The sequence below is a fragment of the Diaphorina citri genome, unplaced genomic scaffold (genome assembly GCF_000475195.1).
Source record: "Diaphorina citri unplaced genomic scaffold, Diaci psyllid genome assembly version 1.1 scaffold904, whole genome shotgun sequence".
Lineage (NCBI taxonomy): Eukaryota > Metazoa > Arthropoda > Insecta > Hemiptera > Psyllidae > Diaphorina > Diaphorina citri.
The window spans coordinates 32,073-48,961 of record NW_007378335.1 but is presented as its reverse complement, the minus strand read 5'-3'; the positions used below and the strand labels follow the sequence as shown (position 1 = coordinate 48,961).

Genomic DNA, 16,889 nt, shown 5'->3' with positions numbered 1-16,889 from the left:
CCCTCTTGATTACCACGCGAGCGTCTGGACCGCTACACCATTGCTTATACGCCGCAGGTCCTAGGTTCGATTCCTGGCGGGTCGAAGTTTTATTGGCTCTCTGATTGAACATCCGGGTGCACTCAACCTCGTGAGAACAATTGAGTAGCTACTTTAATTGAGAGCTCTAATACTCAAGCATGAAATGCAAAACAAAGTGAGTTTACCTGATAAATCCTGCGAGGGTCATTAAATCATCCTGCAAAACAGGCCCTGAATTCCTGATGGTCAGGGATTTTTCTGACAGTCAAATGCCAGCTTTGTGTGAGGACAACTGGGTATGACTTACAAACTTACATACTCTGAAAGAGAGATAATATTGGCTATGTAAAAGAGGCTCTCTTTACCTTTAGGTAATTCAAGACTTACCGTCGTATGTATGAAAGCCAAAGTTAAACTTTAGTTTAACTTAAGACGAACAATGTTGCCAATTTCATGTCATTTCTTGAAATAACTGGCTAGATTTCATGAAATTTGGCAAGATTTTCATTTCAAGTTAAACTAAAGTTTATCTTTAGACTTCATACATACGGCGGTTAGATTTTAGACTAAATAAAGAGGAAGATAAACATGTCAAAATTACCAGGCCTTCTTTAGACTGCAGGGATAGTGGGATTTTCAGTCCTATTTTAGCAGGATAAACAAGGTATATGTCAAGTACAACCACAACAAACGTTTTACTATTAGATGGTACTTGAGTAAGAAATCATCTCTTCTCTCTTTTTATTATTATTACTATTTTTAATTATTATTATTTTTCTTTCTCAGAAAGGTACTCCTGAAGATGATGGCACTGCTCGACGGGAAGCCTGGATGTTAGAGTTGCCCCCGGAGAGCACCGTACATTTGGGCCTGGGTCCAAGACAGTTCCGAGCAACAGAGGGTCCTGATATGAGCAATCGGAGTGACTGGACTGACACCCCCGCAGATAAGCTGAAGAAACAGCAGAAGCTGCTGGTAAGTCAGGTTTCCATCAGCATTCAATAAAAGATCTGATGAAACTATTCTATCAAATCTATATTTTATTAATAAAAGAGTAAACCCTGACTCATTCATTCATAATCAACGCACAGCCGAAACGGCTGGACCAATTTTGATGAAACTTCGAGAATAGCTTCCTTTTGATTTGAACAGGCCCACTAAGAACGGATTTTCCGAAACTCGCAGTGGTTTCCAAGCTATAACCAATAAAAGATAAAACAGGTGGTGAAACTTTTTTTTTTTTAGTTACTGTCTCTTAAGTCGAAGAGAGAACAAGGACATAATAGGAGAAACTAGTCATTTCCAGAACAAAGTCATTTCCACAATCCGTTTTTTTTATCAACAAAGTCTTATCGTCTAGAAATCTAAGAGAGGAGGCCAGGATAGGAGAAAGCCAGCCCTTCCGAGAATGAACCTTATCTGTATTAGTATTTAATCCCAACTGAGGGGTTCCACGAAAAAATTATCTATATGCCATAAGACTTACTTAAAAACGATTTATTTAACAGACCGAACTGTGACTCCTAAGGTCTTATCTTCCCGGAATCGAAGATATAAGAAAGACAGAATAGGAGGAAGCTGGCCGTTCCGAGAACGAACATTATTCGTTCAGGATAAAATCCGCCCCGGGCGGGAATCGAACCCGCGGCCTAGCACTTACAAGGCAGACGCTCCACCAACTAAGCTAACTAGGCTGGCCCTCAACTTTCTTTGTCTTCTTTCAGATTGAAGGAGAGCCCCCACCTAATCCGGAAGAAGAAAGGCGAAAGTTCCTCATTAATGAGCGAGACAAGACCATGGAGCAAATGATTGAGAAATGCCCGGGCGGGAATCGAACCCGCGGCCTAGCACTTACAAGGCAGACGCTCCACCAACTAAGCTAACTAGGCTGGCCCTCAACTTTCTTTGTCTTCTTTCAGATTGAAGGAGAGCCCCCACCTAATCCAGAAGAAGAAAGGCGAAAGTTCCTCATTAATGAGCGAGATAAAACCATGGAGCAAATGATTGAGAAATGCAAGAAGAGCAAAAAACACAAGAGAGACAAAAGTCTGATGGAGCTACACCAGGAGAAGCTGAAGAAGAAACAGAAGGTGAGTTGGTTCGATTCCCGCCCATGGCGAATATTTATTATTATTTTTTCATTTTTATTATTATTTTTTTTTAAGATGAGTGTTTCACACTGCCCTTTCTATTTCATAGCCATGAAACAACTGCGACATTAGACTCGTGTGACCTCCTTTTCTCTTCGATTTGGGGACGAAAACACCTCCATTGTTACAGGTCCCCCTATCAATTTTTTTTCTTTTTCTTTTTTTAACTGAAAAAAGGACGAGAGAAAACATTTTAAGGGCAACATTACAAAAATAACTGTATATAATTTTATTTACAAAGTGTCTCTGTATAAAGTTTATAAAAACTATGGCAAAATATTGGTAAATACATAACTAAAGTTAGAGAAGTATGCCTCGGACATTAACAGTATTTACAATAAAAATGGTCAAAGTATAACAATAGTAAGTAGGTAAGGTACCTATAGTTTAAGTAGCTTAGAAATAAAATAATAAAAACTAAAACAAGTTTATCAAAAATCTTCTTTTTTTTCCTAAAACATAATTTGAACACATTCAAATTTTGAGATAAGCTCAATCTAATTATAATTCATATGCCTGCTTATCTGCTTAAATAAATTACTGTGAACATTGTTCTGGTTACTACGAGATTGGTGTATTTTCCTTTTGGGAAACTGAAATGGTGCCTGTATTAAACGAAAGGAAAATGGAACTACTGTAGAGTGCAGAACATACTTCAGAATAGTAAAATTAAGGTTTCAACATGGACTTTGATTTTTCCCTTAAATTTCGACCTCTTTTTTTTACTTCCTCAGAAAAAAGACAAGGAGCGAGGCGACAGGCCGCCCGAGCGGCGCCCATTTGACCGCGATGTTGATCTTCAGGTGAACCGGTTTGACGAGGCACAAAGGAAGGCCATTGTGAACAAGGCGCAACTGTTGGATACGAGGTTCTCTACTGGCGAGTCCAAGTTCTTGTGAAATCACCGCAAGTAACGGGCTGGTTACAGCATACCTATGCGAATGTAACCTGAATTTAAATGCTTAAGGTAACCAGCGGACTTGGTTGATTGAACTTAGAGAGAACTTTGATTAGATAGTTAGTAAAGGGTCCGCCCGTTTGTGTAAGTAAATAAATAAAAATGCGTCACCTCTAGATATGACAAAGTGTGATCTCAGTGGTGGTTAGCTCGGTGAAACTTTGATGTGGAGGTGAGCTAAAAATCAAGTCATTAAATAGCTCGTTAAACGTATCAATCAATCTTTGATGCGGAGGTTGGTGGTTCGAGTCCTAGTCAAGTCATAAAATTTATCCAGGTGTAATAAAGAGGGGAACGACATTTGTGTCAGAAGCATTTAAAGACGATTTTAAAATGCATTTTTTCTCTTGCCTGCGGCATTTTGTTCACACCTCTGTTCCATAAAGAATTAAAGAAGTGTATTAAAGAGTGGGATGACATGTGTGACAGAAGCATTTAAACTAAACTCTTTTATTTTTTTCTTCTTCTTTTAATGTCTGTGGCCTTTTTGTTCAGAACCTTGTTCCATAAAGAATTCGCAGAAGTCCCTCACGCCCAGAAATAATACCTGGGGCTCCTTCCATTCAAATTAAATTGATCCCAAGGGTAAGGAAAACCTAGACCCTTGACAAATGGAGTGTGCCTGAAGGCATGTGATGAGTTCCAATCCACTCGACCCCACTCCATTTTGTGTTCCATTTCCACAGTAGACGCGTTTTCACACTAAACAAGATAAACAACAGCACGTCACTTGCTCCAAAGAACTCACGCACTCATTCAGTGTCTCATTGGCTTCAAGGTTATGTGCGCGAGCCGGCTGCGCAGAGACCAAATCTAGCGTATCCGCGCTCACTGATTGGTCAGAAGTCACGTGATCCAGTAGCGTTGTCATGGTAACGACGAGGATGAGACGGGACATGTGCGTGTTGTGTGGCATGGAGAGGGCGGCCAAGCCGTGGTCTAGAAGCTGAAAAGAGGGAGGAGTCAAGAATAGAAATTAATGTGATTGGTGAGATGTCACGTGATAGACTCGACTCCCCCCCCTCTTTTCTGAGATTGAGAAAAGGGAGGAGTCGATAATAGAAATTAAAAGCAAATAAAATGTGAAATGTATTAAATGAAAAAAGTTTCGTTTTAAAAATATAATAATAAATATGTGACTTAATTATCCTATGATGTGTACGAATATAAGTTCGTACACATCATATTCAAATAACCAACCTCGGGGGTTAGCAGGGTGGACTTCAAACCGAGTTTGGTTTTTCGATCCCAAGTCAAATCATTGTAAACTGACAAAATTTGTGTCAGATTATATGAACACTACATTACTTCTAAAGGTGTGTCGAAACATAGGACCGGCCATCGATCGACGAGAAGAATCTACCCATGTTGTCGAGGCAGTGTGGACGGTTCAGTCAACATCGATCAAGTAGGCAATAATCCCACCCATTGATTAAATTTCAATAGCATATATTAGCAAGAGAGATAGCAAAAGTTGAGTGCGAAGGGCATCCACTCGTAAAATTTGTAGCCAAAACCAAAGGTCAGCCCAAAGCAATCACCCTAGTTAGGGCTGATTGAGAGACTGACGAAAAACGCCGACGGGGTCTGTACACGGGGAAAGGCCAAGAAAAAGATTATTATAATATGCGTACACTTACGTCGTATGCTAAACAAACTCTGGCACACGGCAATCAGAATGAAACAACCATGAAGTTGATGCAGTCTAGATTGCCATTCTAGGGATCTCTGTACAGGGCCGATGGCATACAGATCACCCTGGCTAGGGCATTTGTTAGCCGGTAGGTTCAGATAGTAGAGAATAGGGCAGAGGAGAAGGAAGCTCGTCGTATGCATCACTGACAGTCTGAAATGAGTTCAAAAATTTAAAATACATACATATTACATATCAATCAGCGGCGATATCACGTTGAATGCACCAGTTCCCCACGGATCACTGAAGTTAAGCAACATTGCGCGTGGTTAGTACCTGGATGGTGACCATCTGGGGTATCGCGTGCTGCTGGGTTCCCGGCTCCACTCAGGTTGGGTGAGGTTAAATTGAGGAGGCGGGTAGCTTGTCGCCGAATGGTGGGTAAAACCCCCGTCAAGAGAAGACCTAAGTTGTTAAAAGTGACGAACCCCTATACCTACCCAAAGACATATCTGCCAGCCTCCGCAGCCTCGTTAGCTTGGAGCGTTCCCCTTGGTTATGGAAGAAGTGTTTGTGGTTTTTTTTTTTTTTTTTGTCACTGTCTACACGCAATTATTGCAATTGCAATTACGTAGACAGGATTAGGGTACAGGGAGACTCCATATACAGGCCATCAGCCTATATCCAGAATCTCCCTGCACCTGTCCCTAAATTTGATTTCATGTATATTTAAATCTAAGTTTACTGAGTGTTTATTGAAGCAGATAAGGGAAGAGATTAACGGTGACTCCAGGTACACAGGGAACAATTTCTATGGATATAAAAATAATCTCTAGCTTCAGTTCTTTCTCTTAAGGAGAGTGTGTTCGGTACTCTGATTTGCACTTTATCTATGAGCCCTGGGCATGCTATTTTGTTATTCAATAGTTTTGTTTTTTTTTTTTTTTTTTTTTTTTTTTTTTTTTTTTTTTTTTTTTAAGAGGTTTGACAGAGGGAACTTTAACTGCTATGGTCTTATCGTCCCGAAATCGAGGAGAGAAGGAAGACAGGATAGGAGAAAGCCAGCCGTTTCCGAGAACGAACATTATCCCATCAGGATAAAATCCGCCCCGGGCGGGAATCGAACCCGCGGCCTAGCGCTTACAAGGCAGACGCACTACCAACTAAGCTAACTAGGCTGATACCGTAGAAGTAGAAATCTACAAATCAAGATCCGGGCCGTATCCAGGAATTTATTGAGGGGGGGGGGGCAAACGTCCAATTAGTGATGTACCCGGAGGGGAGGCTCCAAATTTTCGGAGTGCGGCCTACAGTAAAGGAGCAGAAAATAAAGTCCGAGGAGGGGCCCTCCCTAGTCCAGAATATAAGCTAAGTGACATCAGTAAAAGACAGAAATTTGTTAAGAACCTCATTGGATTTGGCCTTCATTTTCCATACCAACTGTTTATTGGCGGCATCTAGGTATACTTTATGTTCTGAAATGGAAATTGCATTAATTTTCTATGCCCGCTGTTTATTGGCGGCATCTATACTTGATTTTGTAACTTACCCTGAAGATGTTTAGCTTCCCTATAGCTTTCCACAGAGAACGGTATGGTGACTAGAACTGAAGGTACAATGATAGTAACTGCCGAGAGGGAAAACTTCGGATAACCCCATTGAACTGAAAGGAAAATGAAAAATTAGTAGGAGCCAGCGATTATGGTGAAAAAAAGGACTTTGCAATGAACTGACAAAATTTGTGTCAGATTATATGAACACTACATTACTTCTAAAGGTGTGTCGAAACATAGGACCGGCCATCGATCGACGAGATGAATCTACCCATGTTGTCGAGGCAGTGTGGACGGTTCAGTCAACATCGATCAAAGCGGTCGACTATGTGTGGACACACCTACTTACCATGGGTAGTAGAATGGACATGATGATAATGTACACGTTTCGTCTGCTGAGTATGTCCACTCTTGTGGACAGGACGCGTCCACACCCAGCTACTTGTTGTACACACAGGATCGTTAGTAGGGCGCCTAGAAGAGGCTCAGGAATGAGGGTGATGTAGGCAGAGAGCCGAGTCCAGATGGAAATGACTAGGAGAAGAACGCTGGACAGCTGGACGATGCTTCGCTTCCAGATCTGAAATTGAAATGGAGAAAAAAAAAATCAGTGAAAAGTAATTGTTAAGGTGTGCCCATACATAGTCGATAGACGAGGTGAACGGTATGGTGACTAGAACTGAAGGTACAATGATAGTAACTGCCGATAGGGAAAACTTCGGATAACCCCATTGAACTGAAAGGAAAACGAAAAATTAGTAGGAGCCAGCGATTATGGTGGAAAAAAGGACTTTGCAATAAACGGTATGGTGACTAGAACTGAAGGTACAATGATAGTAACTGCCGATAGGGAAAACTTCGGATAACCCCATTGAACTGAAAGGAAAATGAAAAATTAGTAGGAGCCAGCGATTATGGTGGAAAAAAGGACTTTGCAATAAAATCAAACACGGTTGGTCAAACAAAACATAAATTTAATCGTTCAAAAACTCGTGAAATCTTCGCAAGAAACCTCTGCGTGCTCGAAAGTTTGACGCCAAGTATAAATAATCCCCACAACAGACATGAATGCAAGATAATTATATGTATTGATGGAGGAGGTAGGAAGCATTAGATAGGAGGGTAACGCCGAACCCAAATAAGATTAGGAAAAGGTGCAGTAAAAGAAGAATAGAATATACCTTGTTTATCCTGCTCGAATGAGTCTAAAAAGTCCCTTCACCCCAGCAGTCTAAACAAGATCTCGTATATTTTATGGGTTTATCAGCAGAATGCATAAGGTTTATATCAAGAGACCTTGCTTAATTATGAAAATATGTAATAGTAATGTTAGCAAATAAAGAGGTTTAAATAAGAAGAAGAGAAAGAGGTTGGGTTTTTAGTGGGTAGGGCTCACTAGTATCGAGACAGAAATCCACACTCCCCATATCAAAGGTTTGGCTTTTGATTTTGGGGGTCTTTCTAAGATTTTCCCACCTCTAAAAAAAAGAGAGGTAGGAAGCATTAGATAGGAGGGTAACGCCGAACCCAAATAAGATTAGCAAAAGGTGCAGTAAAAGAAAAATAGAATATATAGAATATAGCTTGTTTATCCTGCTCGAATGAGTCTGAAAAGTCCCTTCACCCCAGCAGTCTAAACAAAGTCTCGTATATTTTATGGGTTTAACAGCATAATGCATAAGGTTTATATCAAAAGACCTTGCTTAAATATGAAAATATGTAATAGTAATGTTAGCAAATAAAGAGGTTTAGTAATGTTAGCAAATAAGAAGAAGAGAGACTTACACAGGCGTGGATAGTGATATACGTAATCGATATAGCGTAGCATACTACTGTGGTAGTCGGTCCGTACTGGGCTGATAGTAGAGATGAGATCAAACCAGGTGATGAGAAAACAGATCAGCCATGCTATTGAAACGGTGATGAAGATCTGTGGACAGAAAAAAAGGTTTAGTTTTGGTTCCTCAAGAATTAGGTACCTATCTCCCACGTCCTTCAATTTTCAAAAAGTAATCAATAATAAATGCCGTTTCATTGTGTTGTTATATCACAACTTTGGTGCTCACTGCAGCATTGTAGTATTTTCCAAATACATATCTCAATAATTCAGCGCCTTTAATGCCGTTTCATTGTGTTATTATATCACAACTTTGGTGCTCACTGCAGCATTGTAGTATTTTCCAAATATCTCAATAATTCAGCGCCCAATGTTTACCTACCATGCTGGTACCGGTCGCTATGCGTATTTACAGTTACAGTTTCCTCACGAGGCTTCAAAAAGTACAGCGCCTTTAATGCCGTTTCATTGTGTTATTATATCACAACTTTGGTGCTCACTGCAGCATTGTAGTATTTTCCAAAATATCTCAATAATTCAGCGCCCAATGTTTACCCACCATGCTGGCACCGGTCGCTATGCGTATTTACAGATACAGTTTCCTCACGAGGCCGAGTGGGCCCCGCAACAGCCAGTCACACAACCTGCCTCGGTGGTGCAGTCGTCAAGGTGCTCGCGTGGTAAACAGGAGGGCGCGGGTTCGAATCAACTTACCGAAAACACAGAACACACATTGATTTTGACATCACAGATTTTCACTTTGAAACAGTTCGTATTATAGGCCACTATGGAAAACAGCATAATTGTCCTGGAAACAAGAAATAAATAAAAAAAATAATAAAACAGATACTTTTTCCTTACAAAAAAAAGCACTAGTAGTTCTGTGAATTACACATCTCAAGTATAGAAAGATCCCTTCAGGACCCCTCAAAGGGCTCCAAAACGTAAATTGAACCAGCCGTTTAATTGGTTCGATTACCGCCCGGGGCGAACTTTGTCCTAAACAGATAAGGTTCGTTCTAGGAACGGCTGGCTTTCTCCTATCCTGTCTTCCTTCTGTTTTCGCTTTCGGAAAGACAAGACTTCAGCAGTTACCTTTTTCTCTAGATCAAACCTTTTCAAAATAATAATAGGTTTAAAAAAATAGTTATAAAATAATGACAATAAAGGGTTCCTTACCCCATAGACAGGAAGATGTTCTTGGAGCATTTGTCCACAATTGTGTCCAGTAGTGCTATAGGTAGGAAGATGACACAAGAGATCAAAGAGATGGGCGATATCAAACGGGTTAAACACGTATATAGGCCTGTGGGATAGAAGGGGTTAAAAAGGTGTTAGTAGGCCCATAATTCGTCACGCCGGTCGTATGCTACGCTTGCACACGAGAGGTTACAGGTTTGATTTCCGGTGGAGGTGCAGTTTTTTCGGCTCTGTGCTTCGAATTCGGGTACACAAAGCCAGCCGTTCCGAGAAAGAACCTCATCTGTTTAGGATAAAATCCGCCCCGGGCGGGAATCGAACCTGCGACCTAGTGCTTAGCCAGGGAATAAAAAATTACCTACGTAAAACTTAGGAACTCACTTCGTTCAAAGAAGACTCGAAGACTCCCAAAGTACCATTACAAAATTGGACAACATGAAGCAGAAAAGAACCACCCGTAAGGGGAAATGCCTTGTGGGTGGTTCTTTTCTGCCTAATGCAGTCCGTTTGTAAAGTTCCGGAACGGCTGAATATTTTTCGCACCAAACCAAATGTCAAGCCCAAAGCAATCACCGCTAGCTAGGGGCTGATTGAGAGGCTAACGCAAAACCGCGACCCCGTCTGTACACGGCGAAAGGCGAAGCTTTTTTACGCGTACACTTACGTCCGTACTGCTCAACAAACTCTGGCACACAGCTATCAGAATGCAAACAACCATTGAAGCTGATGCAGTCTAGATTGCCATTCTAGGGACCTCTGTACAGGCCCATGGCATACCAAAGTCGCCACCTGGCTGGGGCATTCCTAGAGGCATTATCATCGGAGTACACGGTTAGCTGTATTCGAACCTCATTTTGTCCGTTTTACCGCTTTTTGGCGTTTTCGCGCTCTACTGACTGAACGCGTTAGATTAAGAGAAAAGTTATCACAAGGAGACCTCCCCAAAATCCATAATTGGAGGAAACAACAAGTTAAGGACAAATCAATAGGAATAAGAAAGTCGGTGACATGATGATTTTATTATTATTAATTATTAATTTTTTTTTCTTTTCTTACCTCGTATGCTTCAACAAACTCTGAACACACCAGCAATCAGAATGAAACAACCATGAAGCGATGCAGTCCCTAGATTCGCCCATTCTAGGGAATCTCTCGTGCAGGGGCCCATGGCATACAGGATCACCCTGGGCTAGGGCATATGTTAGCCGGCAGGTTCAGATAGTAGAGGAATACCGGGCAGAGGCAGAAGGAAGCTCGTCGTATGCATCACTGACAGTCTGAAATGAGGTTTCCCCAAAAATTTAAAAATACATACATAATTACTATCAATCAGCCGGGCGATATCACGTTTGAATGCACCAGTTCCCCCACGGATCAACTGACAGTTAGCGCAACATTGCGCGTGGTTTAGTCACCTGGACTGCGTTTTTGACCATGCCTGGGGTATCGCCGTGCTGCTGGGTTCCCGGCTCCACTCCAGCGTTGGGTGAGGTTAAATTGAGCGAAGCGCGGGTAGCTTGTCGCCCGAATGGTGGGTAAACCCCCGTCCAAGAGAAACCTCATTTGTTAAAAAGTCGACGACCCCCTATACCTACCCAAAGAAATATCGGCCAGCCTCCGCAGCCTCGTGTAGCTTGGGCGCGCTTTCTCCCCCTTGGTTATCGGAAGCAAGTGTTTTGTGGCCAGTGGCGCTCGAGCGTGCGTCTAATATTCAAGTGTAAGGCATTGTAGGGCTTATGCACAGGTCTACCAAGTCCCATCACATACATGCCCATTAATCATTTATGGGCCATTAGACAGAACTTTTGATGTTGTCATGGCCGCCCATACACGTCCATACATACACGTTACGCACTGGTTTGGTGGCCCGTTTTTTAAGTGGGTTTGCGTGAGCTCACGTGATGTATAGTGTTGTTCCCTACCTTTACCGTACAGTTCTGGGAGACTTCCTTACACCGAATATACTCTGACCAAATTGGCCAGGGCTAGCACGAACAGAATGTCGGAAAACAAAATGAACCCTCCACTATATCTTCAGGCCGCGTAAGCATACAGCAGGGCAGCACGACAGAGGATCGAACGCCAGGACTGCCACCTCCATACAAATGGTGACACATTCTGAATACGACAGATTATTATTATTGAAATAGGTTTGATGACTGCCCTGGCGCCGGGGGAGACGGTAGTAGTAACAAGAAAAAAAAACTGGTTTGGATCAGAGTCCTCTCTATGGGGACAGACCCAGACAGACGACAACCGAAGCGAATACAATAGTCGCGTTTCCTTATACCTTTTTATTACTACTTGTAATAATAAAGGCCCAAGGACGGACTAACAAAACGCGCGCGCTCACTCAGTAGTGAAACATTAAAATACTGTACGCGTAATAACCCCCCTTTACTTACCTTCAAACTGAAGCACAGACTATCAACACACCGCGGACACCTGTCCTGTATAACTTGCGACTCCGTGAGATCTGTGGGTATCATTGTCGCTCACAGTGCACCGACCCGCTCGATCGATTTCCACGCTTTCTAGAGGGAAATTTCGATTCCAGGCTTTTAAGAGAAACTTTCTGATTCCCGGTTAAAGGAAGACGCACTTTAGTCTTTTAGTGTCTTACGCGAACAGGTGATACTTGTAACTGGGAGCTCCTTTTTAGTTCAGGGTGTAGAGTAGAAGAACTGTCATTTCACGGAATTTCGTGACGAATCACATACCTACCTACCCGCTACCCAGTTACAGACAAATCTAGGTCAAGTTGAAAATGCACAAAATACTAGGAAAAATTTCACCTGATTTTGCACTTGTATAAGTATAATTTTCACGTGATTTTGCCCCAGTAAGAAAGCGAGATTAACTTCTAGTTAAATTTTTAAAGTTTCCTACCAAAGCTGATTTTACAACCAGGGCCTTTAAGTGATGATTCTTTTGAAGGACATTTATTAGTTTTCAAAATGTAGATATTGAAATTCTGAAATTCTTTTATTGAGAGCAGGAAGAAGATTCACTTTTTTATATTTTTTTAATCGATTTCAATCAAATTAATTAATCACTCGATTACGTACCTAAGTACATTTTATCACCGAAAACTTTTTTCTTCTTTTGATCTGAACAACAAACAACGTTCTTCATTTGTTTTTACACCGGGCGTTTTTTAAACATAATAATTAGACATTGGGATGAATTGAAGAAAAACATTTTGATATCAATGCCGGTGATAAACTGATTACGGAGTTAACCCATTGAGCTCGATTTCTTTAATCTACCTTGCGTTGATAAGAAATGTTAACCCTTTTGATATGTGTCTCGGACCGAGATTTCATTATGTAGGTAATCATTGAATATCTTTATCTCTTTTATTTGTATTTATGTATTAAATAATAAATTTGATTTTTAAGCCCCAGGCAGCTGGTTCGATTTCCGTCCGGGGCAAACTTTATCCTCAAGTCTTGATTTTTTTTTTTTTTTACAAAGATACTTTATTTATTTTTAAATAAGGATAAGATTGAATGAATAAGGTTTATTTGTAGCCTTTTTTCTATCCTATCCTCCTTCTTATACTTATTTAGACTGCGGGAGTAAAGGGACATTTCAGTCTCATCCTGGCAGTATAAACAAGGTATATTCTATTCCATCCCAAGAGGATAAACAACATGTGCCATTAATATTTATGGGCATTAGAGTGAACTTTTGAGTTGTATGGCCGCCATACACGCCATACATACACGCTACGCCACTGGTTTGTGGCCCGTTTTTTAAGTGGGTTTGCGTGAGCTCACGTGATGTGATAGTGTGTTCCTACCTTTACCGTACAGTTTACTGAATAGGAGGAGCTTACCTTACACCGAATATACTCTGAGCCAAATTGGCCAGGGCTAGCACGAACAGAATGTCGGAAAACAAATGAACCCTCACTATATCTTCCGGTAAAATACAGAGGGCAGACGAGAGAATCGAACCCAGGACTGCCACCTCCATACAAATGGTGAACACATTCTGAAATAGAAGATTATTATTATTGAAATAGGTTTGATTGACTGTCTGGCCGGGGGAACAGGTAGTATAACAGAAAAAAAAACTAGGTTTGGATAAGTCCTTCTATGGGGACAGACAGACAGACGACACCGAAGCGAATACAATAGTCCGTTCCTTATACCTTTTTATTACTATTGTAATAATAAAGGAAGGACGGACTAAAAAACGAAGTAATAGTAGTGAAACATTAAAATACTGTACCTAATAACCCCCCTTTAACTTACCTTCAAACTGAACACGACTATCAAACACGCGGACACTGTCCTGTATAACTTGCGACCTTCCGTGAGATCTGTGGTATCCATTGTCCTCACAGTGCACGGACCGCTCGATCGATTCCAGCTTTCTAGAGGAAATTTCGATTCCAGCTTTTCAGAGAGACTTTTGATTCCAGGTTAAAGGAGACACCTCTTTAGTTTTAGTGTCTTACGCGAAGGTGATACTTGTACTGGGAGCTCCTTTTTAGTTCAGGGTGTAGAGTAGAAGAACTGTCATTTCACGGAATTTCGTGACGAATCACATACCTACCTACCCGCTACCCAGTTACAGACAAATCTAGGTCAAGTTGAAAATGCACAAAATACTAGGAAAAATTTCACCTGATTTTGCACTTGTATAAGTATAATTTTCACGTGATTTTGCCCCAGTAAGAAAGCGAGATTAACTTCTAGTTAAATTTTTAAAGTTTCCTACCAAAGCTGATTTTACAACCAGGGCCTTTAAGTGATGATTCTTTTGAAGGACATTTATTAGTTTCAAAATGTAGATATTGAAATTTCTTTTATTGAGAGCACGAAGAAGATTCACTTTTTTATATTTTTTTAATCGATTTCAATCAAATTAATTAATCACTCGATTACGTACCTAAGTACATTTTATCACCGAAAACTTTTTTCTTCTTTTGATCTGAACAACAAACAACGTTCTTCATTTGTTTTTACACCGGGAGTTTTTTAAACATAATACTAATTAGACATTGGGATGAATTGAAGAAAAACATTTTGATATCAATGCCGGTGATAAACTGATTACGGAGTTAACCCATTGAGCTCGATTTCTTTAATCTACCTTGCGTTGATAAGAAATGTTAACCCTTTTGATATGTGTCTCGGACCGAGATTCATTATGTAGGTAATCATTGAATATCTTTATCTCTATTACCTATTTGTATTTATGTATTAAATAATAAATTTGATTTTTAAGCCCCAGGCAGCTGGTTCGATTTCCGTCCGGGGCAAATTTTATCCTCAATATTCTATTCCATCCCAAGAGGATAAACAACATGGGTACTTGTGCAGAAGTCACGTCCGTGGAATATTGCTACCAAAGGAACTGGCACAAACGAGCAGTGACCAGTGTTATTATAGGGTTAGGATAGGTTAAATACAAAAAGGAGCTTTTCTTTTCCACGGACGTGACTTCTGCATAATTACCACAACGAGTATTCTATTCTTCGATTTCGGGTTTAGGTTAAATACAAAAAGGAGCTTTTCTTTTCCACGGACGTGACTTCTGCATAATTACCACAACGGGTATTCTATTCTTCGATTTCGGTTCGACAAGATCTCCGAACCTCTTTAAATCAACTTCTTGATAATTGAACGGGTTAATCTGAAGGAAATGGATGTCTCCACCCTCCCAGTCTGTAAATACAGTTGAAATCACTCAGGTTGTTAGGTATAATGATTGAATAATAAAAAACTATCTCAAATTTCCGAGGTACCCATGGGTTAACGGTATAAACTCTAGATGAGTAATAGAAATAACAAGAGAATACGTATACAATATACATTTTACGTAGTCTATAAAATTATAAATATACTGGTTAACGGTATAAACTCTAGATGAGTAATAGAAATAACAAGAGAATACGTATACAATATACATTTTACATAGTCTATAAATATACATACATATGATAGTAATTTTATAGGTACAATATTTGTATAGTGATAGAAAGAGTAAAGAGTTTATCAATACTCGACCTGATAACGCGAGGTGCCGAGAGTTTCACCGTTTCGTGTTTCATTACATAGAAACACCAAGTGTTTCATTTTCAAGTCGAGCTCTTTCAAATGAAACAGTAAACTCTTTCATTAGAGTAGAGAGAATAGAATATACCTTGTTTATCCTGCTGGGATCGTATATTTTATAGATTTAGGAACATAGTGGGTACAAAATAGCGCCCGTACTAAACCATAGAACTTATAATTATTTCGTTAATTTTTTTATGATTCCACAAACAGTTACCTAATTATAATTAGGTAATAAATGTGCTTTCGGTGGTTTACTTGTCAAACAACTGGTCAATTAATTACTTATTTGACTTTTTAAATCAATACCTCATCAATAAATAGTACATATCTCTAAGACTGGGGACTATTAACAAATCACATGACCTTGTTTACACTGCGTGAGTAAGGGGACTTTTCAGTCTCATTCTGGCAGGAGGCAGGATAAACAGGGTATATTCTATTCTACTAGGTTCATGTTGAAATGTTTGTTGACATGGAGTTTGGAGTATGCTTGGGGAGGGAATTGCGTTTGACCAGACTCAAACAATAATAATGATAAATATGATAATATTGAGCTAAAAATCAAGCCAAACGCTCGTCAAACGTACCTATCAATCAATATGATGGTAATAGAGCTAAAAATCAAGCCATTAAATAGCTCGTTAAACGTATCAATCAATATGATGATAATAAAAAAAAACCTATAGACTCGCGCCTAAACTTAAAATGATTCATTTATTCACTTTCTTTGATTACCGTGTCGATCCTCAGTAGCTTAGTTCCAATTAAAAACAGTTATTATGTAACTGCTATACCGATTCTAATGACTAATTACCACGGTAAAAAAATCTGAAACAATGTTTGTCTTTTTTAACACAAGATCTGGGCAGTTGTTTTAATCTTATCTTAATGCTTATTCTAAGGTTTATGAGTGGTGTAATACACACGGGTAATCTAACACAGGGATTTACTTTTGATAAATGCACTAACCTTGAAAAACCCAAGTGTGAAAGAAAGGAGCCAAGTTCAAAACCACCTAGCAATAACTCTTTAAAAAAATCAGAGGGGTTTGGTCTTAGGTATGTTCATTCTAACAACCTCCCTCCAGTTCATATTTTTAAATTTCGCACGAAACCCTATTAAAAAAAGTTCTGTTGTTGAAAAATTACAGGTTCGAATCCCTCTAAAGGTGAAATAAATAGAGACAAATGTTTCATATTCAATTTGGGAATATATAATTCATGTATTCAAAAAAATAGAATAATGAGGGTGATTTCATATACATAGGGAGGTTTTCTGTACAATTGGATATACTTATTTAGACTGCGGGACTAAAGGGACATTTCAGTCTCATCCTGGCAGTATAAATGAGGTATATTCTATTCCATCCCAAGAGGATAAATAACATGGGTACCTACTTGTGCAGAAGTCACGTCCGTGGAATATTGCTACCAAAGGAACTGGCACAACCGAGCAGTGACCAG

The 16,889-nt window shown here is 39.9% G+C and overlaps 3 protein-coding genes and 1 pseudogene across 3 annotated transcripts; 2 read left to right on the top strand and 2 right to left on the bottom strand.

Annotated features, from left to right (window-relative positions):
- Positions 1–146: 146 nt before the first annotated feature.
- Positions 147–3,602, top strand: LOC103512950 (GPALPP motifs-containing protein 1). Its single transcript, XM_008477750.2, has 4 exons — positions 147–196; positions 808–996; positions 1,941–2,111; positions 2,906–3,602. Exons 1-4 carry the CDS (start codon positions 185–187, stop codon positions 3,068–3,070), a joined length of 537 nt encoding a protein of 178 aa, XP_008475972.1. The 5' UTR covers positions 147–184; the 3' UTR covers positions 3,071–3,602.
- On the bottom strand, positions 3,458–16,254 carry LOC103512956. Its single transcript, XM_008477755.3, has 6 exons — positions 16,162–16,254; positions 13,615–13,925; positions 13,194–13,351; positions 4,770–4,975; positions 3,878–4,068; positions 3,458–3,502 (listed from the first exon to the last, which is right to left on the bottom strand). Exons 2-6 carry the CDS (start codon positions 13,693–13,695, stop codon positions 3,458–3,460), a joined length of 681 nt encoding a protein of 226 aa, XP_008475977.1. The 5' UTR covers positions 13,696–13,925; positions 16,162–16,254.
- On the top strand, positions 5,021–5,137 carry LOC113468952 (annotated as a pseudogene).
- Positions 6,274–9,479, bottom strand: LOC113468948. The gene is made up of 4 exons (XM_026826285.1): positions 9,332–9,479; positions 8,867–8,960; positions 8,101–8,245; positions 6,274–6,425 (listed from the first exon to the last, which is right to left on the bottom strand). The coding sequence occupies exons 1-4, from the start codon at positions 9,334–9,336 to the stop codon at positions 6,289–6,291; spliced, it is 381 nt and encodes a 126-aa protein (XP_026682086.1). The 5' UTR covers positions 9,337–9,479; the 3' UTR covers positions 6,274–6,288.
- Positions 16,255–16,889: the final 635 nt, after the last annotated feature.